Source organism: Triplophysa rosa, linkage group LG7 (genome assembly GCF_024868665.1).
Source record: "Triplophysa rosa linkage group LG7, Trosa_1v2, whole genome shotgun sequence".
Lineage (NCBI taxonomy): Eukaryota > Metazoa > Chordata > Actinopteri > Cypriniformes > Nemacheilidae > Triplophysa > Triplophysa rosa.
In genome coordinates, this window is record NC_079896.1 from 18650402 (window position 1) to 18677678 (window position 27277).

The 27277-nt window shown below is 38.8% G+C and overlaps 1 protein-coding gene across 4 annotated transcripts in view; it reads right to left on the reverse strand.

Annotated features, from left to right (window-relative positions):
- The window catches only part of rptor (regulatory associated protein of MTOR, complex 1), a 162794-nt gene that overhangs the window by 25041 nt on the left and 110476 nt on the right, over window positions 1–27277 (reverse strand). For all 4 annotated transcript variants that reach the window (XM_057337785.1, XM_057337784.1, XM_057337783.1 and 1 more), the window contains exons 26-29: window positions 17527–17632; window positions 6286–6400; window positions 4415–4539; window positions 4217–4318 (exon numbers count right to left, since the gene is read on the reverse strand). In XM_057337785.1, the coding sequence (XP_057193768.1) occupies window positions 4217–4318; window positions 4415–4539; window positions 6286–6400; window positions 17527–17632 (448 nt within the window). The remainder of the gene's footprint in view (window positions 1–4216; window positions 4319–4414; window positions 4540–6285; window positions 6401–17526; window positions 17633–27277) is intronic.

Below are 27277 nucleotides of genomic sequence, written 5' to 3' on the forward strand. Positions count from 1 at the left end.
GTAGAACATAATTAACCCAACCTCTTTCCAGAGGCCTTGGCATTAGTGTATTCTGTAGTTCAAAGTTAGCCTAAATCTCCCCAAATCCTTCAGATAAACCAGGTAATTTCCTTCCTTCAGTTTACATATTTGTTTCTTTTTGTATGATCCATCTTTAAATTTTTAAGGTGAAATAACTTCGCTGGATCCCTGAGGTAAAGTGAGGGAGGGTCATCTAACACACATCCACACTGTCAACGTCACCCATCACCTCTAGCGTCTTGTGTGTGGCAAATTCCACAACAGGTTCCCCGTGTGAAGTAGGTACATGTTCTATAATAACCTTTGTCATAAGAATTTGTGTGTCATATTTGATAATAATTCGTCATTTGAAAGCCAAGCTTCCAATATCAACCAAATTTTTGGGTTGAGAGGTGTATAAAGACCTTACATAATAAAGCGTTATGTTTTTCTTATTTCTATCTACATACAGCGCGGGTCCGCCTGCATGGAATGTGATTGACATGTTGCCATGTTGTTTCTACAGTAGCTCTAAACAGACAAACTGCTCTACAGAACGCGTTTCGTAAATACATTAACATCTTAAAGTCGCCATGAAATTTAACAGGAAAAAGTGTTTTGCACAGTGTTGCAGTGATTATTATAAATTAATTATCCGTGCACATCATTATTATTTTTTATTCATTTGCACTTGTAATCTTTAATCAAAAACATTAAGCTCCTCTCCCCCTCTAAACAACAACTCTTCACCACATGACGTAAGCAACAAAAAAGATGTAGGACTATACTGACTGTCCAATGGCCAGGCATTTTTAGCCCTCCCCTCCAGGCACAACTTGCAACAAACCAATCAACGAGGGAAGGGCAAAATAAAGCCCCGCCCTACATGTTTTTCTAATTTCAGAAGCTGTTTCACTCGGATATATGTCACGATACGGAAAAGAACTTTCCAATTTCTGTTTCATGGTGACTTTAAAGGAGTAGTTCAGAGGTGGGTAGTAACGCGCTACATTTACTTTGTTACATTTACTTGAGTAACATTTTGGAAAATATGTACTTTTAAAGTAAAATTAAAAGTGGGTACTTTTACTCTTACTTGAGTATACTTCTAATAGAAAATCTGTACTTTTACTTAGTTACACTGCGTGACGTTCCTTCATTTTAAAATATGCATTATAAAATGTGTTGTTTATTTCAAGGTCGTTTTCTCTTTTTACGAGCATTACCGAGTGATTGATTCTTTTGAGTCGATTCTTTTGAAAGCATTAACTGAACAATGGGAAAAACCGTTTGAATAGGTTCACGAATCAGTTGATTTGTTCAATTCGCAGCACAATCTGAATCATCTGAGCGGCGGATTGCTCACTCCTCATAGCGCGAAACTTAAGAACACGCGAAACACAAAGAGCATTGGATGAAGTGGATATGAATCTATAATATTCTATATCTATCCAATCAAAACTGCAAATGTGCCATATTGTTTGCCAGCAATGATGAATGCCCACCATATCCGCGCGCACGCCATATCCGCGCACCCGCGAGGCCTGTTCGTCAGACACAGCAACATGCGCGTTACCTGTCAGACACAGAGACGTGGGCTGGTAGAAATATACATTTGAAGAACAAAAGGAAGAAAACTTGTTGATGGGTGTGTGGTTCACTGTTTACTGTATGTTTACAAGTAAGAGCTTTTCACAACACACACGTGACACAACATGAAAAAACATGATTTGAGTTTGGTCTAAAATCAGTTTGTATTTCATATAAGAGAGCTCTGCAGATGTGCTAGATCATCTTAGGAAATGCTCTGAGTTTAGTTAAATGCGTTGTAAACGCAAAACTCTGCAGGTTCACTTTAGTTTGACATGGTCTATATTATTCTAAATAAGTTATAGTTGTGTAGGCTACATTGACATTGGGACTAGATGAAATTTACAGAAATGCTCGTCTCTTCTGTTTTTGTCTATTCTTTAGTCTCTGTGTGTATATTGCAAAGATATCTGCTTATGATAATAATAATAATTAAAAATATTGATTAAAATATAATATTAAAATATTGGCGTTAATATTAATTTTATGAATAGTAGGCCTATATAATCAGATACAAAGTATCTTTTACACGCCCTCTTGTCATTTTAAACCTGTATGACTTTCTTTCTTCTGCAGAACACAAAAAATATATTTTGAAAAATGTTGGTAACAGAACAGCACATTGTAACCAATGCAAGTGAATGGGGGGCTGTTAACCATAGAGGCTCGCGCTGAATGAATTCCCACGTCTCGGCAGAAGATGGAGCCACAGCGCTTCCAGAGTGTCCGAATTTACTCATTTCCTCCTACTCCTTAAAGTGGACTATATTAGTGAACTAATGTAGGGAATAGTGCATGAGGGTATAGGGGGCTATGTCGGACACAACCCTAGTGAATCTATGCTCGCTGGCCAACAAAACATAATTCATATTTCCCCTCACTCGGATCAAACTAAGACATCTCAAACTCTGTTGCTGTACGGAAAAATGGCTAAACAACTCCAGCCAGGACAGCGTGTTTCCAACTGTTCAGAGCAAATCGTATTGCCAAGTCAACAGGGATTATTTGATCATTCTTTTTTTTACTTTGACAGAGCAAGTCTTAATGACTTATGAAGTCATTTGAGAGACTGGTATTGGCCCACCTGAAGGAAATCACCAGGGGCCTCGTGTACAAAAACTTGCGTTGATTCCATACTAAAACATTGCGTACGGACAAAACTGTAAATGTGCGTAAGCACGAAAAAACTCATGCCTGACATGAAGTTGTCGTGGAGGAACGCACATTCTCACGTTAATTTCACTGTTAGTACATCCGACCGTGAGCGTGAAAGCTGGTGTACGCAACGTTTTTGTGCATATGCAGCGTTGATACATGAGGCCCCAGACCCTTTCTTGATCCCCTCCATTCTGCAACACCTAGACAGATCAGGGACTTATGCCAGGATGCCAACCTCCACTTGTCGGTGGATAATCAACTTCTTGACAGACAGGCAGCAGCTTGTGAGACTTGGAAAATTTACATCCACTGAATAGCACTGAATACAGATGCAGCTTTTCAACCAGGCCATCTCCTTCCTGAAGAGTTAACTGTCTATGAGTGCAATGTTTCCAATGTCTCACCAATCCAGACAGCTCTCAGAAAAGGGTCATGTGCTCCACCCAAGAGGAAGTCAGCATTTTTTTATTTATAGAGTAAATATTACAATGTCCTTAAAATTACATTTCATGCAGTGTGTAATGTTGCTGTGTGTGAATGTAAGCAGTCTGCCAAGTTGAAAGCCGAAAGTGAACGAATAACAAAGTTACTGGCTTGGGAAAAAAGGAGTCGACTCTGAATCACGCGAACGACTCATCTGTCGTTCTAATTTTAGTTCCGGGTCAGATTTGCGTTGCAGCCGGAAGTGTCATTTACAACATACTATGAAATACCAATGTGCATTTTTTTCACCATGCAGCAGTGGCACTGCTTCCAGTCACTGCTTCCAACTATGTTTAAAGAATAGTTAACCCAAAAATGAAAATTCTGTGATCATTTAGTAATCCTCAAGTTGTAAAAAAAAAAAAAATGTTTTTTGAATATGGATTTTTTATACTGTGGGAAGCCAAACTGTTCTGGGGAACCACTGACTATCATAGTAGAAGATACTGGTACAGATCTGAAATGTGGTAGACATGAGGAGATTATGTGGACATCTGTAAAATTTAGACCTATTTCACCCCTAAAGGTCGCTGTAACAGAAGTTCACTCAAAAATCCCATGTTTGATGAAGTTGAAAGCTGGTATACATTTTTTATGGTGGATGACCTAATATCCTTAAGTTTTACTAGGATACATAAACAAACATGGCCACCAATAACCAATCTCATTTCAGCAGCTGAAAAAATCTAATCTGAATGTGAAAATAAACATAATTGTACACCATCTAAGAACAAGTATGTGTATCACATTTTGTGTAAATAAGCAACAAGGCAGTGGCATAATAAAAATCTTTTTTTCCCCTAAATAAATCACAACCATGGTTATAAACACAACTGCTCATTTGAAGACCTAAATTAACCTAGACCTACTGCAACTCTAAGCATTACGGCATGCAGGACATGGGACTAGCAGAGAATGAATGGACATAAGACATTCTGATGAGACAAAAAAGTTGTAGACAGAATATGTGCCTGTGAAAGCAAACCTCGTGTGGTGGGCAGCATATCAGATAGCCCCTGCCAAGCTGTAACCATCTCGGGATTCTTCTGGTCAGCAAAGTTTTTCCAAATTCTCAATGCCCCATCATCTGCAAAAAGACATTAACATTGTGGAACAGCTCAGGAAGTTGAGGAACAGCAGAGAAACCGACAAAGATAAGAGCAAATCAGGGCTTGCAACAGACCAGTAGCAGTGAGGAGGAGAGAGGAGTCATGCCCATTCAGGTATTCCATAGCTGTGATGCGTGTGTACCGTGGGTTCCCATTGTAGAAATAATCAAGTCTCTCTCCTTTCTCCCAGTCCCAAAAACTGTAAGATAAATCATCATTTCAACCATCAAAAATTAGGGAACCATCATCTCAACCAAACAAACATTGTTATCAAATTGATTTAAACCTGGCTTAATACAAGTTTACCTTGAATATTGATGCAGACATGTTCAAAAGGTTCATCTTATGAAAGAACACAATAATTCCATGTATTCTACATAGAGTGCCCTCAACTATTATTGGCACCCTTGGTAAATATGAGCAAAGAAGGCTGTAAAAATAAATCTGTATTGTTTCTCGGTTTGATCTTTTATTTAAAAAATCTACAAAATTCCAACATTTCATTGAAGGAAAAAAATTTGAAGTAGGGGGAATATCACATAGTAAAAAAAAATTTGCTTCCAAACATGTTGGCCACAATTATTCGCACTCTTGTATTTAATACACTCCTCAACCTCACTTCATTAGAAAAACAGCTCTGCCTGTTTTCTTTTCAGTCTGATGAGGTTTGAAAATTCATTGAGAGTCATCTGAGTCCATTCCTCCATAAAAGATTTTCCGGATACTTCAAATGTTGGTGCTCCCTCTTCTTCAGTTCATCCCACTCATTTTCTATAGGGTTCAGGTCAAGGAACTGGGATGGCTATGGCAGGATCTTGATTTTGTGTTCAGTGACCCATTTTTTGTTGAGTTGGATGTTTGTTTTGAACCAATTTGCTGATGGAAGATCTAACCACGACCCATTATAATATTTCTATAAGAGCAAGTCAGGTTTTGATTTATATATCTGTTGGTATTTGATATAATACAATGTCATGTATCTGATCAAGATGTCCAGAACCTCTTGTATAAAAGTAGGTCCACAACAATGAAGCTGTTGTATCCCTGTGTGCACCAAACCTATCTTGTGTTATTGCTGCCAAAAAAACTCTTTTTCATTTCATATGGCCATACACCCCAGTCCTGTTTGAAGTTCCAGAATGGCAGATTAATATGGTGGAGTTTATTTTTGCATGAGAGCAGAAGATTTGTTTCTTGAACAGTGTCCCAAAATATTATCTTTGCTGTGCATTAAGACAATATAGATACACATTCTCTTTCAGGCAGATTTTCAACATCTCCAGTCCATTAAAATTTCTTAATTATTGCCCTGTTGTTGGAAATGGGAATTTTTATTGTTTCAACCATTTCCTTTTAAATCCACTTTCTGTTTTGTGTAGCTCAACAATCTTTTGCTGCTCATCAGAACTATATTCTTTGGTTTTACCCATCGTGATGAATGATTAAGGGGGGTTGGGCTTTGTGTTACTTAAAATTATTAAATAAGTCATGACTGGACAGCATCATGTTTCTAGTCACCTTGGTGTGCTCAGAAAATGTAAATATTAATGGGAATATACTTGGGAGATATTTTACTCGTAAGAATTTCTAGGGGTGCCAATAATTGTGGCCAGAGTGTATTAGAGAAAAACATGTTTTTCACAATGTGATATTCCCACCACTTCAAATTGTTTTACTTGAATGAAATGTTGGAATTTTGTAGATTTGTAAAAATAAAAGATCCGAACGAAAAACAATGCAGATTTATTTTTACAGCCTTCTTTGCTCATATTTACCAAGGGCACCAATAATAGTGGAGGGCCCTGTACATCACAGTTTCCTGTTTCTACTGTTTGTACTAATATTTATTTACAGTAACTGTAAAATTAGTTTACAGTAGCTGCTTTGCACTAATGAAAAATTGTAAAGCATTATAGAATTACATTTAAATTAAAAGTGTACTTACCAGATTGAGTCTTTGTCAGCTACAGCAATGCAGGTGTTAAATGGATGAAACTTAACCACTGATGGCACTCCTGGGTTTCTGTTGATGAAGATCTGATCATCTAACCTTGTCACTCCTAAAAATCATGAGTGAGATGGACATAGAGTTACTTTACTAATCAACTTTAATGAAGTACACCGTATATTTGGATATAGCATTCATTACAATTGGGGGGGATGTCCACTTCTAAGTCCACTATAGAGTATAGGTAAATCATTTTGAAATGTAGGTCATATTTCAGGACACCGGCTGCATAAACCAACAACTTTAAGACCAAACAGAAGTTGTGTTGGCAACTTAAAAATGTACCACTGCAGTCTCAGATTTACACGTTTTTACACAAAAAAATACACCGAAAATATACACAAGGTGAAAATTGTACAAATTATACACAATGCAGTTAAAGATGTGCATTGGATGGTATATTAGGGTCCAGTTTGGTTGAAATTGTGGTGTGATTGAGTTAAAGTGCAGTCTACGGCAAAGGATGGAGTGGGGTTGTGCTTTGTAAAGTGTATCAGTTCTGGGTATTCAGTGGTCATTTGAAAACGCTGTCCCAATTAGCTTGTGCAGGACCTAATGCCAATGAAAGCAAAAAAGAGAGCAATCTGTGGCTTGGGAGGCTAGACCCAGTTAACACAGTTATGTTGCGAAGATTTGGATTACAGCATATTCATTGCATTCACTGCGATTCATATTCATTGGGATGATATAGGGACTTTTAAATCTATAAGCAGTGCATTTCCCACAATCTTTAACGGCCATTGGGGAGATTTACGCACACTTCCATGGTGCGTTTGTATTGTTCTTTATTAAAATATGTGGTAGAAAATAGATTATTTAATATGTAATTATGTTGAGAAAACCATCTGAAAAGTTTTTTTTAACATACTTTGCAATGTGGCTGCACGGATTCTGAGGCCGTTTGTCAGCACCTCATTCTCAGGTAAACATAAGTAAATTGGCTTCAAATATCCACTTCAAACGGATTGGCTTCAAATATAACATTGTATGCATGTCATTTTTGTATAAAATATATTGTGTGAATGCATGTATGAAATTAAAGATACATTATAAAATATGATACAAATTGGTTGGCAACATATGCGAGTGGCACGACACGACACATTAAGAACAAGGCATCAATCGGGGATTTGATTCGTCACATCCACTGTGGACAGCAAACTACAAAAAAGCAAAAACTAGAAAAAGACACTGCTCTATGAAAACTATATTTTATAAGTCCTCTGAAACATTAACACTCCCATACCCTACAATAAAAAAATACACACAAATTTACATCTCTAAAAACACGTGGTCCTCTGAATGGAACATTAACAGAATTATACCTTATGCCTATAGACAATTATGCCTATAGGTTTCGAAGCAACAACATAAACAAACGTTACTGCGCATACACGCTTTTGTGGCCTAAACTTAACTTCCGGTACACAGCCGCAAAGAATAGTGTCAATACACATTATTTTTTATAACAAGCAAAAGAAATAAGTAAATTATTTGGCTAGCAAGAAAAAAGTATGACTAGCCAGTATTATTTTGGATTACCAGTAAGGCTGTCCCGGTAACCGCAATCCTGTATTACTGTGCTTCTGACAAGCCAACCGCAGAGGATGACAAGCAACTGCAACGTTAATTCATTTTTTAGGAGCCTATGGCCCGGTTTCACAGACACGGCTTAGCTTAAGCCAGGACTATGCCTTAGTTGAATTAAGATATTTATGTCGCTTTTATAAAAATGCCTTAGAAGAATACATTACTGGTGTGCATCTTGAGACAAAACAATGGCAATGATATATTTTAAGATATTTCTGGGCAAGTTATATTCAGTTAAGACAAGTCACACATTCATTTTAGTCTGGGACTAGCCTTAAGCCTTGTCTGTGAAACCGGGCCTACGTCTTTGTTTTGAACTTCATGCATGGATAATAAACGTTATATAAATGAGCTATGACAAGAAAACTTAAGAGAGTAATTTATAGTCATAAAAAAAAAATGAGTGTCTATTCGTGTTTAGCTAAATCAAACATGAATGTAAGTCCTGAGCACCCAAACTGAAATAAAGCTGAGAGAATGGCATTGTCTGCGTCTAAATGCAGTTTTAAACTTTGAAATTACTTTAATCAAAATGAAAAATGCAAAACACAATGCGCTTTAATAAAGTCTTTGTCTGTGTTTACCTGCAGCACACGCGTAAGAAACGAGTGAGATCTGCAGCCACCGGCTTTACAGAGCTTTCACCCGAACATTGACAGATGCGTGTTTTCCTTAAAAACATGTTAAACAATATAAACTTGAAGATCATATACTGACTCAAACGTTTATGTATCGTTCTTTATATGGGCAATCTGTTTTATTAAGAGGTTTTTCGTTCGCAATGCATGAGCTTAAATTCCTTTTGTTCTGTAGTTTTTTACAAACTCACATAGCATATTTTTGACTAAAACACAGGAGATACTGTAAGATACTGTATTTTTAATAGTACGCTTGTGAGGTGGTGACACTCGAATAGAATATAGCATTGAAAATGCCCTAATATCCAGTGCCATTTGTAATGCATTCATTGGCAGCGTCCATACGAGATGTGATGCGTAACAACAAAAAAGGTTTCTAATATCTATTGTTGCGTATTGCTGTCCTGGATGTTTGGACAAAAATCTATATAACATGACATTTCTAATGTGTCGCAACTTGTCTGGTGCACACAGTGTTACACAGTTATACAAATACTTTTTTTCACTTCAATAAGACTATGTGCACATAGCTAATGCGACAAAAGTCACCAGGTCTCATCTCATTCAGATGAAACTACGATTTTTAACATTTCAAAATGTAAAAATTTTCAGTCAAAAATGACAGAAGAGTCCCAGAGAGTTAAAGAACCATCCCTTTCTTACCTTTTTATAATCTTAAGAACCTTTATTTGCCACAAAAAACCTTTTGTGAAAAGAAAGGTTCTTTGGATGTTAAAGGTTATTTATGGAACAATTTAGACAAAAAAGGTTCTTCTATGGCATCATTAAGCATAATTTATTTTCATGAGTGTATTTGTTATGTCATCAACGTCATCAAAACGCAGAAAATAATAATAAAGTCTACTTAATCTCAAATGTGTAAACGTTTTTTGCAGCACACCTGATTTTCCCTGGCAGAATTATCATTGAATACATATATAAATACACTCTTAAAAAAGGTGCTTCAAAAGGTTCTTCAGTCTGTTTCACAAAACGTTCTTTGTGGAGAAGAAAGGTTTTTTAGATTATAAAAGTAAGAAAGAGATGGTTCTTTAAAGAACCTTCTTTGTGGAACCATGGTCGCTGTTAAGAACCTTTTAAGCACCTTTATTTTTAAGAGAGTATATGCAGTCACTGGCACACGTGCCTGGCCTGAAGGTAACTTCTGGTCTGTGTTTGTTTATCGGTCTGGCTAATGGCTAGTAATATAACAATGTATATTATATTTAATTTATATTCATATTAATTTATAATACTTTATTGTATATTGATTGTATTAGATAAACAATTTGTTGAATGGGTCATGTAACTTTGTAAGTTTAGCCAAGTAGCGGTTCTTGTCAGGGGCGGGCTAGGACTAAAAAGTGGCCCTGGACTTTTTTGCGAAGAGCAGCCCACCACACACCCCTACGTTTGTGTTCCAGTTCCCCCTACGTCTGGTCTATTTGCAATCGCATTCTGGGGATGTCCCCCTCCATCCATTTGCGATCGCGTTCCTGAGGCTGCCCATATGAGCAGCGTCCTACAGGGAAAACTTAAGAGTTTATACTGTGTATTCTGACACACGTTTCTGGGCTAAACCATGGATATGCACTCACCCTAGAACCGCACCTTGCATTTTATATTTAATAATATTGCATAAATCATCTCGTGGGTCAGATTGGACACAAGTGTGGGCCGTTTGTATATGACACCCCTGCTCTATGGCTTTAAGATCAGTGTAAGCACTGAACAAATGATTTTGTGTCATCGTAAATTATATCAATTTTTTTAAAGTATGAACTTAAAAATTATTTAAAAAATATTAGTACTGCATGTATTATTTTTGCGTAGATTCAAGTATTACAATCTACACTGATTACAGCGAACTGCTATAAATTCTGATTACTGTTGTTATAATTAAAATCATTGTAAAATTTAAGTAGATTCTTAATCTTCAAAACGCATGCACAACCAGGGGTTAAATTGGGATTTCTTATGTGGGGGGAGCTTTCGAGGGGTGCTTATGCAAAGCTTACCAAATCTGATCGATTGTCAAACTGTAAAATATAACCTGAGAGAGCCCTCTGCTATGAAGAATAAAATGCTGATTAAAATAATTCTAGATACCAGCATCATGCAAAGCTACATAATTCTTTAATACGCCTGTGTCAGTGTCAAATATCGGAATGATGTTATGTATGAGTATTTTATATATGACCTGTTTTTTCCAGTTCTTTTTTGTCAAAACTTCATACAACATTTGCCATGACTGAGTTGATCAATGAACTTGTGCATCGTTCCTGCCGTTGTTGCTGCAGACAGCATGAACAAATGGCAGTGGATATCGCAACTCGCAGGGATATCGCGCAATGGGACACATACATTATGTACACAGCAAAATCGCCAGTGTTAAAAAGGGTCAAATTAACTCTCACAGTGTTTATATAATCCACAATTTAAGAGTGTGGATTATATATACACACCGTGAGTGTTAATTTGATCTTTTTTAACACTGCCGATTTTACTGTGTACATTATACGCAAGCTCAAGGAAGGAAACACACACGGTTAATGTGATACAAGCTTGAATTGGGTTACTACGCTGCCTATAGCTTTTTCCGCGATTATCAGTGTAAATGAACACACTGACAAAAAGGGTCAATTGTGAACGTAAACTTGAAATTTATACTGGGGACGGGAGCAGCAGATTTATACTGGGGCACGACGGAGTGCTGCTCCATACACTCGTAGAGCCACACAGCCCTGACAGGCCGGCCCAATTTAAACCCTGTGTACAACAGAACAATTCAGAGCTTGACATTAAGCATTGTCATGTCGTTGTACTTCGGACAAGTACATTTGTCATTCACTTGTCCAAGTACAAAAATTACCTATCCGAAGAAATAAAATAATATTTCATTTGAAGAGTCAATGTTATTTTTTGGATTCTGAATAGTCATGTTTGCTTCGAAGCGTTTTTCCTACTGTCCCTGTAACCGGCTGAATTTGGTTATGCTCTCCGTGTTTGCTATAAAACAAAGTCAAGCAATAATTATTATTCAGGGATGTATGTTAACTTTTTTTTGCACATAGCACGGGTGCTACAAACAGTTGTAGCACAAGTATAAAACATAAAAAAGTGCAGTTCATCACACGAATAGGCAGGTAACTGACAAATAACATTAATGTTACGTACAGATGGATAAATTTCCTCGGTACTATAGTGTTTTGAACTTCACTATAGTGAACTACTATAGTGTTTGCTACAGTTTATCAATTTACTACAAGGGCACTGCAATTTTCTATAGCAAATACTATAGAACACTACAGTATTTTGTCGTCTGAGTGTTCAAGTTAATGGGACTTTTATTTTGACGGGTCATCAGGAAGACGCTTGAGTTATAGTGTGTTTGACGATAGCTTCACTCAAACAGTGAAATGCTTGTAAAATAAACTCTCAGAGCAACTCTGGAGATGAAGTTCATGTGTTCATATCCTCATACAGTGCAGACGCAGACAAATCCTCGACCATCACTTGTGTAGTATGTTAAACTGTGCACCTCATTCACTCAAACACACAGAACAGCCAGATGACATTTAAATTACAGGACTCCGCGTCCACATCTAGTTATATGGACCAATGATTAATGTCACAGACACGAACAAGCACAATGACAAACGCATTCTACATATATGTCGCACTGTACAGCCCTGAGTGTTATATATTTTTTCAAGTTACTTGTCCGGTTGGGCAAGTAAAATTGTCTCGCAATTGTCCATACAAAACATGTACTTGTCCCGGATAAGCGTTAATACCCCTTTTCGGGCGGGACTAGTTTTACCGGAGGAGGTGTTAGAAATTTGTGTTTCTCAGACGTACTCTGGGATTGTAATCCCATGCGAATCTGCCAAGTCTGTTTTTCTCTCACACAATCTTTGTAAAAATTTCAGAGCAATTTACCTACTGTTTTTCGGCAAACTTAGTTGTCCTCTGAGAAATCTAATCCCGCCCGAATGCGAATGCTGACAATATCTTTTCAAAACGCGTTTCTTTACGTGTTTTGGCTAACGTGTACTGCTGTAAGCTCTTACTAACGCGCGTATATACAGTACTTCCTGCATCCCATTCATTTAATCATTCCTATCAAATAGACATGGATGCTTTTACAATTCTGCGAAATTCAAAAATAAAATTGAGTAGTCGATAGTATAGTGTAGGCTACAAATATTATGCCTTCAACACCAAAACAACGTATAAAGTGCTTTGAATGTTTCTGTTTACTCCAGATCCATATTTACAGACTTTATAGTTTTTAGAGTTATAGTTATTTTGTGAGCACACATCTGATGCCTGCAGATAAAGCCGCCTCACACAGTGTCTACACTGGACGTGGGCGACGTGGCCCAATGCCACAAAAGACAAGAGAACCTTGTGAATCAGTGATACTGTCCACACTGTCTGTGATGTGGCAAAATGTGTCAAATCACAGCCAGTAAACTGAGGCTTCGTTTTTATTGGGTTCTATTGTCAGACAGTGCGCAAATACAGGGCTCCAGACAAAAAAATAAATTAAGGAGCCATTGGCTCCTACAGAGGAAAAACACAGCAGACAAATTATTTTTTTAAGAGCCACATAACATGAATTCACATTTTTAAATGACGTACTTTTAGTTATCCTGTTGTGTGTACATCTTCCCTCTCATAGGGTTTGCCCACATAAAGATTTTTTCAAGTTGTTTTTCCTCATAAGCAATGCCATACGGAATCTGGAGACTTTTCATGTTAATTCTGCACTAAAATTTGGGGGAAATCTGTAGAATTCCGCAGAATAGTATTAAATGTGGTTACATTTGTCCACAAATATAAATGTATGTAAATGTGTTCAAATAGTCTTAAAATGCTGCCTGTCTATGCTATTTTAATGCAGTTAATAGCAGATTTGGTTCTGCTTATTTAAAAAGAGGCAGAAAAGCTTTGTTATTGATTGATGCTAAGATGACTGTTTAAACTCTGAATACACCAGACCAAATTTGTACTCTGAATTCATTTGAACCAACAGAAAAGGTGCATGTCAAGACCATATTAATATATTATATATACAGTATGAAAGAGTAAACATTTTATTGCTTATAGAGTTTAAAGCAAAAAAAGGGGTTGTGTTAATACGTTATGTTGTTGATTTTGGATTGTAATAATGACATTTTTCCGCTTGTTCACAACACAATGTAAAGATTCATATAAAACTTGACAAGAGAATTCGCATGTCGTTTGTTCTCGCTTTGAATGGATTTGAAATGATCCAGTAGCGTCTCAAGTAATAGACAGATAAATTATGTTCAATGAACTATCTTTATATTTGTTATACTAAACAAAAAAAAAACGAATCTTTCTATTTGTCATTATTCCTTTTCAGGAATAATCAAAAGGGTAAAGTGTACACAGACCTTGATCTCAAAACTTGCGTGTGCATCGATCTTTTATTGAAAATAAAAGTTTTTAAATATACGAACGGAGACCTGTCGTGAGATTTGATCGTAGCAACTGCTCACATCCATATTGATAAATGGCAAGTTTTGCATGGAAACGACCCAGTTTCCGGTCGTACGCTCGTTTTCATAAATGAGGCCCAATATGTTACATTTAAGACTGACCACATTCAAAATCACTGCTCTCAAATAAAGCTAAGCAACTTAAACAACTGTGCACATCAGCAACCAGAATGAATTGAGGCACGGCGGCCTAATAAATCATAATAACTTACAATTTGATTATCAAATTATTTGATAAAGTATTCCTCCTGTCGTTTATCAGCTTTTCTCTTTTTTTTATGTCACTCAAAATTAATCTCTCTCATTATTTACTATTGTACTGTCAGCAGTAGCCTAATTGAAGCCCCCGATGTAAGCACGCATTCGACTTCTTGCAGCATGCTCCGTGATCTTGAATTACTCTTGTGAGACTTATAAATCTCACGTGGATACAGTGTGCATCGATCTTTTATTGAAAATAAAAGTTTTAAAATATTTTTTACGATAGTTTAGGTCATCACAGAGGGCCCTGAGGGTTCGCTACTGCATTATTTTAAAGTGTTACAATTTTAGAATAATAGATTAAAGGTGGGGGTTTCAACAGTGTTTCATGCATTCTGACTTCTTTACAATGTTACACGTGCTGCTTGACATGGTCAACTTGTCAAAAAACGAGTTGGACGTATGACCTAGTATTGTGCCCGATACACTCCGACAAGGTTCGTATAGGGTTCGAAAAGTTTTTTTTTCTTGAACATGAAATTCCGTTACGTACTTTTCCAAGTCCCTTATTGGACAATTCTCACGGAAAAGCAGGCCCACCCATCAACCAGCAAGAGTGAGAGAAAGAGCACGCCCATGCGTCAACCAGGGAGAGCGGGAGAAAGAGCATGCCCACGCATCAACCAGGGAGAGTGGGAGAAAGAGCACGCCCACGCGTCAACCAGGGACAGCGGGAGAAAGAGCATGCCCACGCGTCAACCAGGGACAGCGGGAGAAAGAGCACGCCCATGCGTCAACCAGGGAGAGCGGGAGAAAGAGCATGAGCACGCCCACGCGTCAACCAGGGAGAGCGGGAGAAAGAGCACGAGCACGCCCACGCTCAACCAGGGAGAGCGGGAGAAAGAGCACGAGCACGCCCACGCGTCAACCAGGGAGAGCGGGAGAAAGAGCACGACCACGCATCAACCAGGGAGAGCGGGAAAAAGAGCACGCCCACGCGTCAACCAGGGAGAGCGGGAAAAAGAGCACGCCCACGCGTCAACCAGGGAGAGCGGGAAAAAGAGCACGCCCATGCGTCAACCAGGGAGAGTGGGAGAAAGAGCACGCCCACGCGTCAACCAGGGAGAGCGGGAGAAAGAGCACGCCCACGCGTCAACCAGGGAGAGCGGGAGAAAGAGCATGCCCACACGTCAACCAGGGAGAGTGGGAGAAAGAGCACGCCCACGCGTCAACCAGGGAGAGCGGGAGAAAGAGCATGCCCACGCGTCAACCAGGGAGAGCGGGAGAAAGAGCATGCCCACGCGTCAACCAGGGAGAGCAGGAGAAAGAGCATGAGCACGCCCACGCGTCAACCAGGGAGAGCGGGAGAAAGAGCACGACCACGCGTCAACCAGGGAGTGCGGGGGACTGGAGCTTGACTGTTTTCAGAAATAATTGTACAGCTGTTTCTGTATTTTATATATGTGATCAAACTATATACTATTCGAAGATACGAAGTATGCAATACTACTCTATAGGTACTCAAGATTAATATGAGATTGGCAGAAATTGTGTGTGTTACCTCTGCTTTAAGATTCAAAACATCTTGGCCTAAGGTTTATTTTACAGAACATTTACTTGAGGTGAGATAAAAATGAATCACCATGCCCCTAATGATGAAGTGTTTGCATGCATGAAATTTCATGTCTTTGTCACTTTGTGAGGTATTTGATAAACAGAGAAAGAGAGTAAAGCAAACAAAGGTTTAAAGAATGAATAATACACAACATGCATGTCATGCAGTAAAGTATTCAGCATATTTGACAAAAGTTAAAAAACATTTTTGAGGAAGTTAGGAAATGAATGTTAAAGGTGCAGTGAACTAGGACCACAATTTTAACCCGAGCTTTTGTTATATAAGAGGAAATCGTATTCAAGCAAACATCCAGTAAGTGTCAGACCTGAAAACGCCCTTGTTACTGAAATAACAACTGTTATTGACACGAGGCTCAGCAAACGGCAGGTTCTGGAATGCACCGATCTAGGTTGAACACCGCCTCCACAGAAGAATATCAACGCCTACTTTTCGAGCCCTGCCCACTGGTTCGCGCATGACAGTACTGAACACAAGCTGCACGGAACCAGATAGAGCGAATGTAAGCATCATGCCGTTAAAGATCGCAAAATATTGTGCAGTGCCTGGTTGTGGAAGAACACAGTCGCTGCATAACCTTCCTTCGGATTCCAACAGTAGGAATGCATGGTTGAAGTTCATTTTTAAAGACATTCCAGCTCATGTGGGGAAAACACTGAGCGTTTGTTCGCTTCATTTCAACACAGATTCCTTGAACAAGTCTTTGTGGAGAGAGTAAAATTAAAAAGCAGTGCTGTGCCGTCAATATTGGATCCGATAGGAATGGCGCAGCAATCTTATGCGAGTAAAACATATTTGTACTATGCGTCACTATTGCTTTGATATTAGAGATCGCTTGATATGCCCTGATAGTATTACCTGGGGACCTCTAGTCATTTGTAATAATTGTAATCGGCATCTCTGTGATTTGGCGGGCTCATGTATCATTTTTCAAGGTTTTATCCACCGTTTGTGAATAATGGAGGCTGTTTTGAAGTGTTTTGATGTTGTTTCTGGTGCCGAGTCATATCCATATATGCCAACACTGTCGTTTTGGCCGGGAGTCTAGCGTTTGTTTATTTATCATGAAAACTATAACATTTGAGACCAGCGATCGCGGTGATCTTCTGTTTGGTTCGTGGGTCTTAAATGCTGACATGTACGGTCATATATCACTAAACACCATACAACTATAGGCTATACAAACTATACGCAAAGCCTTGCCATCACATCTGGGAAATAAGTCTGTAAATTTGAGTAAAATCACATTACGTAACGTTACGTGTCTAACCAAATTCAGAGAAGGCTCCAACTAAGTCACCTATGCAAGCTGCTATCCAATCATAGCAGTAGACGTTTACTTCCAAGTCTTCTATGCGGCCCGCCCTTAAAAATCGAGCGCCTCAAAACCAGGGTAGAAAATACCCTATTACTTATTGATTTTGATGTTTTCGAATGTAAAAACCACACGAACGTCATAAGTAGACATCAGACAATAGTATAAAACAATAAAACGGCCAGTTCACTGCACCTTTAATAGAGTTACTGCTGTTGAACATTTGCTTTCAGGATACAAATTTTGAAAAAAAAAACCCATTAGCTGCACCTCTCTGAGTGACACACTGGCTTTGCCTCCGTACTCGAGTGTTACGTAAAAATCGCCACTCCCTCTCCTTACGGACCTGACTTTCTGAATCATGCTCTTCTGGAATCTGAAAGAGAGAAAGAATAACCTGAAACCAAAACACTCACATCAAACACACATGCATTTGATTTTGAACATAATCTTGTGATCTCACGCGTAAGATATCAAGTGTTATCGCTGACATTCTTTCACTGAAACACTGTCTCTCTTCATTTAGATGATTAATAAAAAAGGTAATAAAAAGGGAAGGAGAATCACAGCTCTACAGCTTCATATAAATATCCTAATGAGACACTATGGTTTGTTTTCCATGTAAATCAAGCAGCAAGCTAACATGTATAATGCGTATTATATTGTATAATATAGCCTACATGTATAATATTGACTACTGCAAGATGACCAGATTTCTGAAATGAAAAACAAAAGTATGTACTCATTATGAAGAGGAACTGTGTCCAAATATGATTTTGCTGTGTTATAAATGATGGCATACTAAACCAATTTGCAATTTTTGTGAAAACATTGACCTTGCCAAGCCTATTTAGTCCTCCATAGTCTTGTCTGCAGAGAATGGTACAATTAAGTTTTCAAAGTAAAGTTTCTGAATAACCTCTAGGGCCTCAGCTGCAATTTTGTCTGCTGCTTCTTCTTCCAGTTAAATAAAATCCAGCAGTTTATTCACCTTTGTTGGAAGAATTACAACAGTAGTGATCTTCACACAGAGCACCAATTATGCGGTGGGGTAATTTCAGTGTTATGGATGTGACTTTTCAGTCAAAACGTGAAATATAAATTCTTAGAGAATGTGAAGAGTTTATTTCCAAGAAGAGAATAAAAAAATGTTTTTTTCACAAAAATCATGTTTTTTATTATGTTATCATTTTTTATTGTGTTAGTTAGCTGTATTTTTTGAGTTATTGTGGCTTAAATGAAAACAAACCAACTGCAGTTTTATTGATATTAATTGGCATGCACAATAAAAAACATGATTTTTGAGTTATCTCTTTTGGAAATAAATTCATGTATTTATTAGCAATATATTTAACCAGTGATTGCATGTCTTATCTGACTTGGGCATTAAATATGTGACAAAAGAGGATGTACATTTTTGAGAGACTACATCCTTTGTAGGATTTCTGTGATTTAAAGGAGCCATTCTTTTGCTGTTTTTGAAGCTTTGATTATGTTTTTTTTGGGTGTTTAACAATGGATGTTCATGTTTCTAGCGATTTATATTTCACATCCATTTCAAGTCTATTTTTCACCGCTGTCCCTCTTCTAACAAAACGACTGGATTTCTTACGGTCTAAAATCCCTCCATCCGAAACGCTCTGATTGGTAAAGCTGACCAGGTCTGTCGTGATTGGTTCCCGCTTAGAGCGTGTCTGAAGATGTCCCACCCATACCATATCAGCGAGCTTACGCTTCTCAGGCTGTTGTGATTGGTCGGTCCCCCTCTCAGTGCACATGTATTCATAAGCTTTGGCTTTTAGCAATAAACAATGGCGTCAACTTCACTTCATCAGTTAAACACATGCGGATCGATCGAAGTATAACGGAGGTCTGCTAGTGCATGTGCAAACGTCAATCTTTGTTAGAGTTGTTTTCCACAATATTTTTCCTACTATGGTGAGGGAAATGACACCGGACCGATTGGCGTCAGACCGGTTATATTAATAAACACTAATAAGTAACGCGTTAGTTTTGCCTTTTTATATTGGACGTAAGTTGGATAATAAAAGAAGCAGATTGACTAGGAGACATTTGCAAGCAGGACTTCAAAAGACGTTTAATAGAAGTGTTTTAGAGGTATGCGCGCACGCACGCACGCACATATACCCACACACACACAGGCAGTGTATTACACAGAACAGCTTTCACAGCCGATGTTAAAGTCATGGAAGCTGTTATTTGACCGTTGGTTATCTTAGAATGTGTGTAGCTGAATTCTTATTACCAGCTGTAGGACTGTGATGAAAGTGAAAGTAATTAATTGCGCAGCTCAGTCAAATGTTTACAATCTCTGATAACCAAACACTACTCCAGCGGCTCTTCCTCTTCTCTAAGGAAGGCCTCGCGCCTTTTTTGGAGTATTCCTTTGGACGGAGGTTTTTCAAAAACTCGGAATAGTGACATCATTTACCCGGGAAGTATAGGGCTGTAGTCCGATTTCAGCCGTTCTCTTTAGTACTTGAAAAGTGAATTCTGTTAAAGACAATATCTCGCTTGGCATTGAACTTTGAGCTTTATCATTTTGCAGATATTGTTTATGCTCTAACAGCAACATTACACACTAACTAAAGTTTGAAAATTGGCATCACGGGGAATGGCCGCTTTACAATGTGCAAACCAGAACAACAAATGAAGAAGGGACGGCTCTTTAAACATAAATTAGCAATTTTAATGTGCCCATTTATGAGGAATATGGACCGTTAGGGATCTGACTATTTTTTTGGGATGTGATTATCACTTACCTGACTATGGAAAACTATGTTTAAAAACACCAAATGGGTATTTAAACCACCAAATATTAACATCTGACCTGTCAGTATGATGAAAAACTTGGGGCACCATGGGGCAACTATTGTGTAGTATGTGCCTCACACAAGACACACACTAGGGGCCAGATTCACTAAACAGGGCAAATTAGTGTAAGGGGGTAATTAAAAAACGCAGATGGGAGTGGAAATTTCTGTGGCTAATTTACTCATTTACACATAAAAATAAACAGGCGCAATATTGTCATTTTGATAATGACAAACACAAGAACAGTGCAAATTAACATAGGGTTTAAGCCATACTTTTTTTGGGCGTTAAATAATTGTGCTAATACCATTAAATTCTCTGCACCCATACATTTTGCAGCTTAAATGGAAACTCCTACAAATATATACTCAATAACATCAGCCGCAAAAACAATTCAGTGCTATAACAGTTTTAGTGCATGTCTTTAGTAAATTCTGACAGTAGTTTTTAACGCCAAAAGAGGCGCAAGCTGTCAATAAATCTGGCCCTAGCGGTTTTGGTCACACATCACCTTAAGTGTGTGTGTATCTGTGTATGTCAGATGAACCCTTCCTTCTCTTACCTCGGTGCGACAGCTGTCATGGCTCTGCTTCATTTAGTCATGTTTTTCTTGGTCCTGTAGCAGAGTCATGACAAAGCTTTTGGTTATGTGTGGAGAGAAACATATTATTGTCCTTTTGACAATAATATACGTTCTCTCCAGTGTCTCGTCTCTGTTCCCGCCATCTCGTTTCCTCGTTAACTTTCCCTGAGTGTTTTATCTCCCACACCTGCCCCTTGCTAATTATCCTTTGTCTGTCTCCCTATATAATACCCTCATGTTTCATTGTCCTGTGTCGGTCATTGCGTGTGCTATGTGCTGTCTTCAGTTGTTTTGTTCTCGTCCAGCGTTAGCGTTATTGCCTGTTCCTGTTGTAGCTGTGTCATCGTCTAGTAAGTGTTTAGTTTAGTTTAGTTTGTCAAGTGTTTATTCAGTCTAGTGTTTAGTCAGTCTTCGTTCTGTGCTTGTTTATTATTTCTTGTTGCTGTTTTACCCCATCGCGGGTCCTTGTTTTGTGTTTGTTAAAATAAAGTCTTTTGGGTTAACCCCTTAATCACTGCCTGCCTGCATTTGGGTTCTCCACCACGTATTTCATGACAGACAGCTAAGGATTTTTACGTTAACATTATTAAGTGATCCAAATGGATCTTACATTTACATTTACATTTAGCAGATGGTTTCCCACATGCAGATGTAGCTCTGAAGCTGGTGCAGAAGGTCTTTAACAATCTGGAACACGCAGATGAAGTGAATATTTGCTTTTTTGGGAGCTTAATCTTGTTGCAAAAGTCTGTTATTGCCTTGCTCGACAAGAGACTATGAAAGTGGGTGATCTGATATGCTTCACATCAGATCACCCTACAAGTCTTGCTAGTCAGAAAATCAGATCTTCGAGTATCTGTTATGCCTGTCCAAAGCGGAGACTCAGAACTTGGCCGATCTTTTAACAAGGAGTGTCTGTTGAAAGTGTTCGATCCCTTTCAGATGAAAAGACGACTGCATTTTGTAACTTTTCTGTTCCAGTGCTGTGACTGGCTGCTGATGTCTCTGTATTTGCACAGTATAAAGTACAGAGTAATACTGGCTCACAAATCAATGCACTTTGTTTGGGTTATGGACGTCCTAGGCTGTGCTGCATAGGACTTGCTCAAGAAAGATTTGTCATTGTGTTTTTAGTTGTGAGGGATAGATAACCTTGTTCAGCTTTTCAAAGAACCCAGTGTTAAGGGGCACATTGGATGCAGTTTGTTTTTCTGGGGCAGCAGGGTTGTGCAAGTGTGTTTGTTAGTTCAAGGAATTATGGTCACGAATGTTTTATAAACAAGGTGACATGGGATTTGTGGATCGTTTAGAACTGAGAGATGGAGCGGTCACAGTGATAAAAGATATCAGTCATGAGTCAGAACCACACCAAAGCGTATAGCTGTATCTGTCTTTTATAAATGTGATAAAACTAAAGACTTTTCGCTAAAGACTAAGTACACATGTCAAAATTAGGGTTGTTCCGATTCTGATACTAGTATCGAAAATCCCACGGAAACGACAACAATTTCTGCCATCGATATCGGCGAGTACTTGAATCCATGTATCGATCCGATACCATTTTCCGAAACAAGACCTAGTTGTGACCAAGACCAATTCTTTGTTGCTCAAAATGCAAACATAAAAAGTTGTGCTGTGTCGCCACAAGCAACCACTGTTTAGAGCAGCGAAGAAGAAATGAAAACATGCTGGCAGCATTTCAGAGTGGACCAGCCAGCCAGTAAAAACGGTGACATATCTCATATGCCACGGTGACATATCTCATATGCCACGCTGCAAATTTGAGGGGTGGCACAAGTATTAGCAACTTTAACACGACTACCTTAAAGGCAGAATAGGTGATCCTGTCCAGAAACATTTTTTGTCATGCTGGTTGGAAATCTCTTTACATCCTGACAGCAATCGATAAGTAAAGTGGTCCAATGATATTTTTATAATTATATATCTTCTTTGAAAGGCATAGGACCAAAAAACATTTGCCCAATAATTGCATTCGGTCCGAACGCAATGATAGGTCGTGTGTACATTTTCAGTCAAAGTATTTTGCATCCCACAGCGCACCCTGTTCACGCACACACCATAAAGTTAGTAAAGCGGTCACATATGCTGTGCAGACACTACGGGAGAATGGCAGGTAAACAGCTGGAACCTAACTTTCCCCTTGTTAAATGTGTGCAAGTTTGCAAGTGGCACTTGCAAAGGACGAACAAAAAGAAAGACCATCTTAAAAATGACCACGACTAAAAACGTCTAATCAGCAAAGAGGTGAAAGCAGAATTCCATATGCCTGTCGGTCGGTTCGCAATTGTCGGGGTTTCCTGCTCGGTCTGTTCGTTATTGTGTTTCGGAGGTTTCACAGGAGATGGGTGTGAAAAACAGGAAAATCCTGGCCAAAACGGGAGTGTCGGTGTGATTATAATTGGTGATGCCTTTCAACGCTGGAGCAGCTACGAAAGTCAAGGGTTTCAAAGATGATGCCATGGTAACTTCTGGACAGGTAGGTACATGTCATGATTCGATTTTGATGGGTTTTGATTATGTTGCTTAGTTTGTGGACCTTTATGTATTAGCATTACACAGCATCTAATGGGAACTATGTTGCATCTAATCCCATTTTAAAGCTGTTGTTTACGTTAGCTGTTTTCGCTATTGTAGTAACGTTATTTATTTTGTACTGTAATGTGTTCTCACTGGTGAATGACACCTGATTTTATTGGAATTGATCCAAGAGTTTCAGTGGTTTCAGTGGTTCATGTTTTGGAGGAGGTGTCACTTTGGACGGCAAATCGCATGGAGGGTGGGATCATGATTTCAGTGCTAGCAGGCTAAAGTTAACACCTTACCAAATGAGCCATTCCGCCTTTAATGACGCGTAACCCAGAAGAACACAATGGCTACACAAAGGCTATGGCAGAGGAGCCAAGCAAGAATCAACAAACTTTGGAAGCTTCATTCAAACAAAGAGAAAAGTTTTCAAGAGACAGCGAATGAGCGATAAAGATAACCGACAAAATTATCTACTTTATTGTTCTGGATGACCAGCCGCTGTCTGTCGTAGAAAACGTAGGATTTTGCCGCTTAATTGAACAGTTGGAGCACCGGTACAGTTTGCCTGGTCACATATACATCTCTGAAACAGTGCTCCCTAAGCTATATGAGCCGATGCGTGAACAGATATCATGTAAACTAAAATATGTGCAACCAATTAGCTTTACGATCAACATCTGGAGCTGCGACGCGACACCGCTGTCTTTACAAAGTTTGACAGCACACTAGATGGACACAGTGACGCCATCATATTTTACTCTTCAAAGTGCAGTGCCTCCAAGCCAACTCGCTGGTGAACTGTAGGAAGATAATCGGCCATTTCAACTATTGGCCACAATGCGCCTGGAGGATATTCAGAGGGATCTAAAAATGCCCACCAAACATTTGCAATAAGACGTGGCCACGAGGTGGAATAGTACTTTTTTATATGGTAGAGAGTGTACTTGAGCAGAAGCAGCCAATTTCAGTATACGGAGCTGATCACGACCTGCCAGCGATACTGACAGCCAACCAGTGGGCTTTGCTGGAAAAAAACTGTCACTGTTTTGGCACCATTTGAGGAACTGTCCAAACAGATTAGCTCCTCCACCCCTTCTGCAGAAACATCAGACTCTAGGGCTGTCACAATGAATCGTGCGATTGTTATGCTCAGTTTCTCAATGAGTTACGGTTAAATGCTGCCACATCCGAAAGCCAGGGGGTGCTCTCGTGCAGAAACTCCAAATAAGCGCCGCAGTCCCACAGAAGAAGCATGATTTACAACGTAGCTCAAATGCCAAAGGGCATTTTTTATCGCTGTTCTTCAAACCTTTTCAGGTATTTTTAAGATAATAAAGTATATTTATAATGATGATGCTTGACGATTAGGGCAGCACGATTAATCGCAATTCCCATTGAAATCGTGATTAAATCTATGTGGCTATCGCGATTGTGAAATCGCAAAGGCTGCAATTATGTTTTATGCGCAGCTTGTTCGTGAAGCACGTCTCTGTGATCAGTCGGAAATACTGCTGCATCTGAAAGTACTGCGCGTTTCAGTCGCATAAATCGTGCATTTAAAAAAGCAACACCCGTCAAACATCATCATTATAAATATACTTTATTATCATGAAAATACCTGAGGAGGCTTGAAAAACAGTAAAAGGAAAGATGCCAGTTGCACATAGGAAGATGGCATTTCCAGGTTATACGTGTGGTACTTCTTCTATGGAGCATTGGAGTTTCTGCGCGAGAGCTCCCTCTGGCTTTCGGATGCAGATGCATTTAACCACACTTCACTGAGAAGCTGAGCATAAAACATCGCAACCAACCGCCAAATCGCGTGCGGTTTCATTCTAATTAATCGTGCAGCCCTCTTGACAAGTGCACGTTATAAACTGCTCAATCTCATAGTGATGTTAGATTGAGCAGGACTTCCTACTGATCAAAGAGCCGTAGTTCACGGAAGAGCTGTGCATAAAACACAATCGAAGCCTTTGCGATTTCAGAATCATCCTAGACAGGTATAATTCATGTGAATCGCATCGTCCCCAGCCCTACCAGACTCACACTCCGTCTCTCTACCTACTCTCGTCCCTCTCTCCGACATCACCTCTTTTGAGCTTCTCAGAGAAAACGGAGGAACTAGTGTTTGCTGGAACAAAGCTCTCCCACTCTTTCCAGGCCCTTTCCAGTCTTATGGCAAACCTCTATCCAATCTACTGCCTATTAGACGTCACTCTGAGAATGATAGAGGGAATAAAGAGTTACTGTTAAATTAGCACTTTTGAATATCCGTTCACTAAAAAACAAATCATTTTTGGTTAATGACCTCATCACCAGTAACAACCTGGACTTCATGTTTATAAATGAAACTTGGTTAGATGACAGCTGTAGTGCTACAATCCTCAGTGAATCTGCCCCTCCAAACATTACTTTTAAGCCTTTGCAGAGCTATTAGGAGAGGTGGAGGAATAGCTGCTCTATTTAAAGATGTCTTTCAATGCAAGCGTTACTTGGTGATTACTCATCCTTTGAATATTTGAGTATTACCTTAAAAGGTGCAAACAGTCCTCCTAAATAGTCTTTGTTGATGACTTTTCAGAACTGCTATTAGCTATTTCTTCTGAATTTGACTGCTTTGTTATTACTGGAGATTTTAATTCATGTAGACAAGACAGAAAACAACACTGCAAGTGTACTCGTAAAGGAATACTTCACCCAAAAATTCTGTCATCATTTACTCACCTTGGAGTTCCAAATCTGTATAAATTTCTTTGTTCTGATAAACACAGAGAAAGATATTTGGAAGAATGATTATAACCAGACAAATTTTGCCCCCCATTGACTACAATAGGAAAAAATACAATGGTAGTCAAAAGTGCCCCAGAACTGTTTGCTGTCCTACATTCTTCAAAATGTCTTCTTTTGTGTTCAACAGAACAAAAAAATGAGAAAGTATTTTTTTCTACTATGTGAGTCAATGGGGGGCAAGATCAGTTTGGTAATAAGCATTCTTCCAAATATCTTTCTCTGTGTTTATCAGAACAAAGAAATTTATACAGATTTGCAACAACTCGAAGGTGAGTAAATGATGACAGAATTTTCATTTTTGGGTGAAGTATCCCTTTAACTGTTTTGAAAAAACTTTTGATCAGACCCAGCATGCGCACGGCCCCAGACACAATCGTGGACACACTCTGGATCTGTTCATTAGCAAAGGTACAAATATTTCATCCACCTCTGCTAGAGATGTGGTGCTGTCTGATCACTTCTGTATTTTCTTTGACATATCCATCTGTCCTGCCACTGAAGATAGACCTGTCTCTGTAAAAAAGAGGTTCATAAATGAAAACACCAGTGAGCTATTTACGAATGCTATGTTTTTGTCACCAAGTATATCTGCAGACTCTGTTGACGTTCTCCTCGATAGCTTTAATGCAAAAGTAAAAAATGCTATTGATGTCATTGCTCCAGTAAAGGTCAGAACGATAACTAGCAGGCGTAAAGCACGCTGGAGAAACACACCAGCAGTACAAAGCATGAAAAGAACATCAGTGCTCAACAATAAGAACTGCCCGGTGGCCCGGGGCCAGCATGAGAGACCCTCGGGCCAGCTGACAGACATGTCACTTGCCCGATCAGGCCAGTGCTGTATCATAACGAAAGTTTTTATGCCTTGTCTATTGAAATATTCTCAAAAAAGAGGCAAAAGAGAACTCAATTCTGTTCTGTGTTTAATATACTATGCGCGTGACCGTAAAGCTGAAACTCAGACAACGCACAAAATACTGAATTGAGTTCTCCTTCACGTCTTACCCTTAAACAGACATATGCACATAAAATGATGCCAAAATGCCCATATTAGCAAGTACACTTGTAAAAGTTATCCATTATGTCTTAAATGAGCGTAAACAATTTGGAAATAAAATGCATGTCTTACAGTATTATATCTGTGCATCTCTTAAAGGGGCAGCAGCATAATCTTCTCAATTATGCTGAAAGATCTTTTCAATGTTCATCAAACAACAAAGGCAGAAGACAAAAACACTCACGATTGAGTGTTATCATTATGTC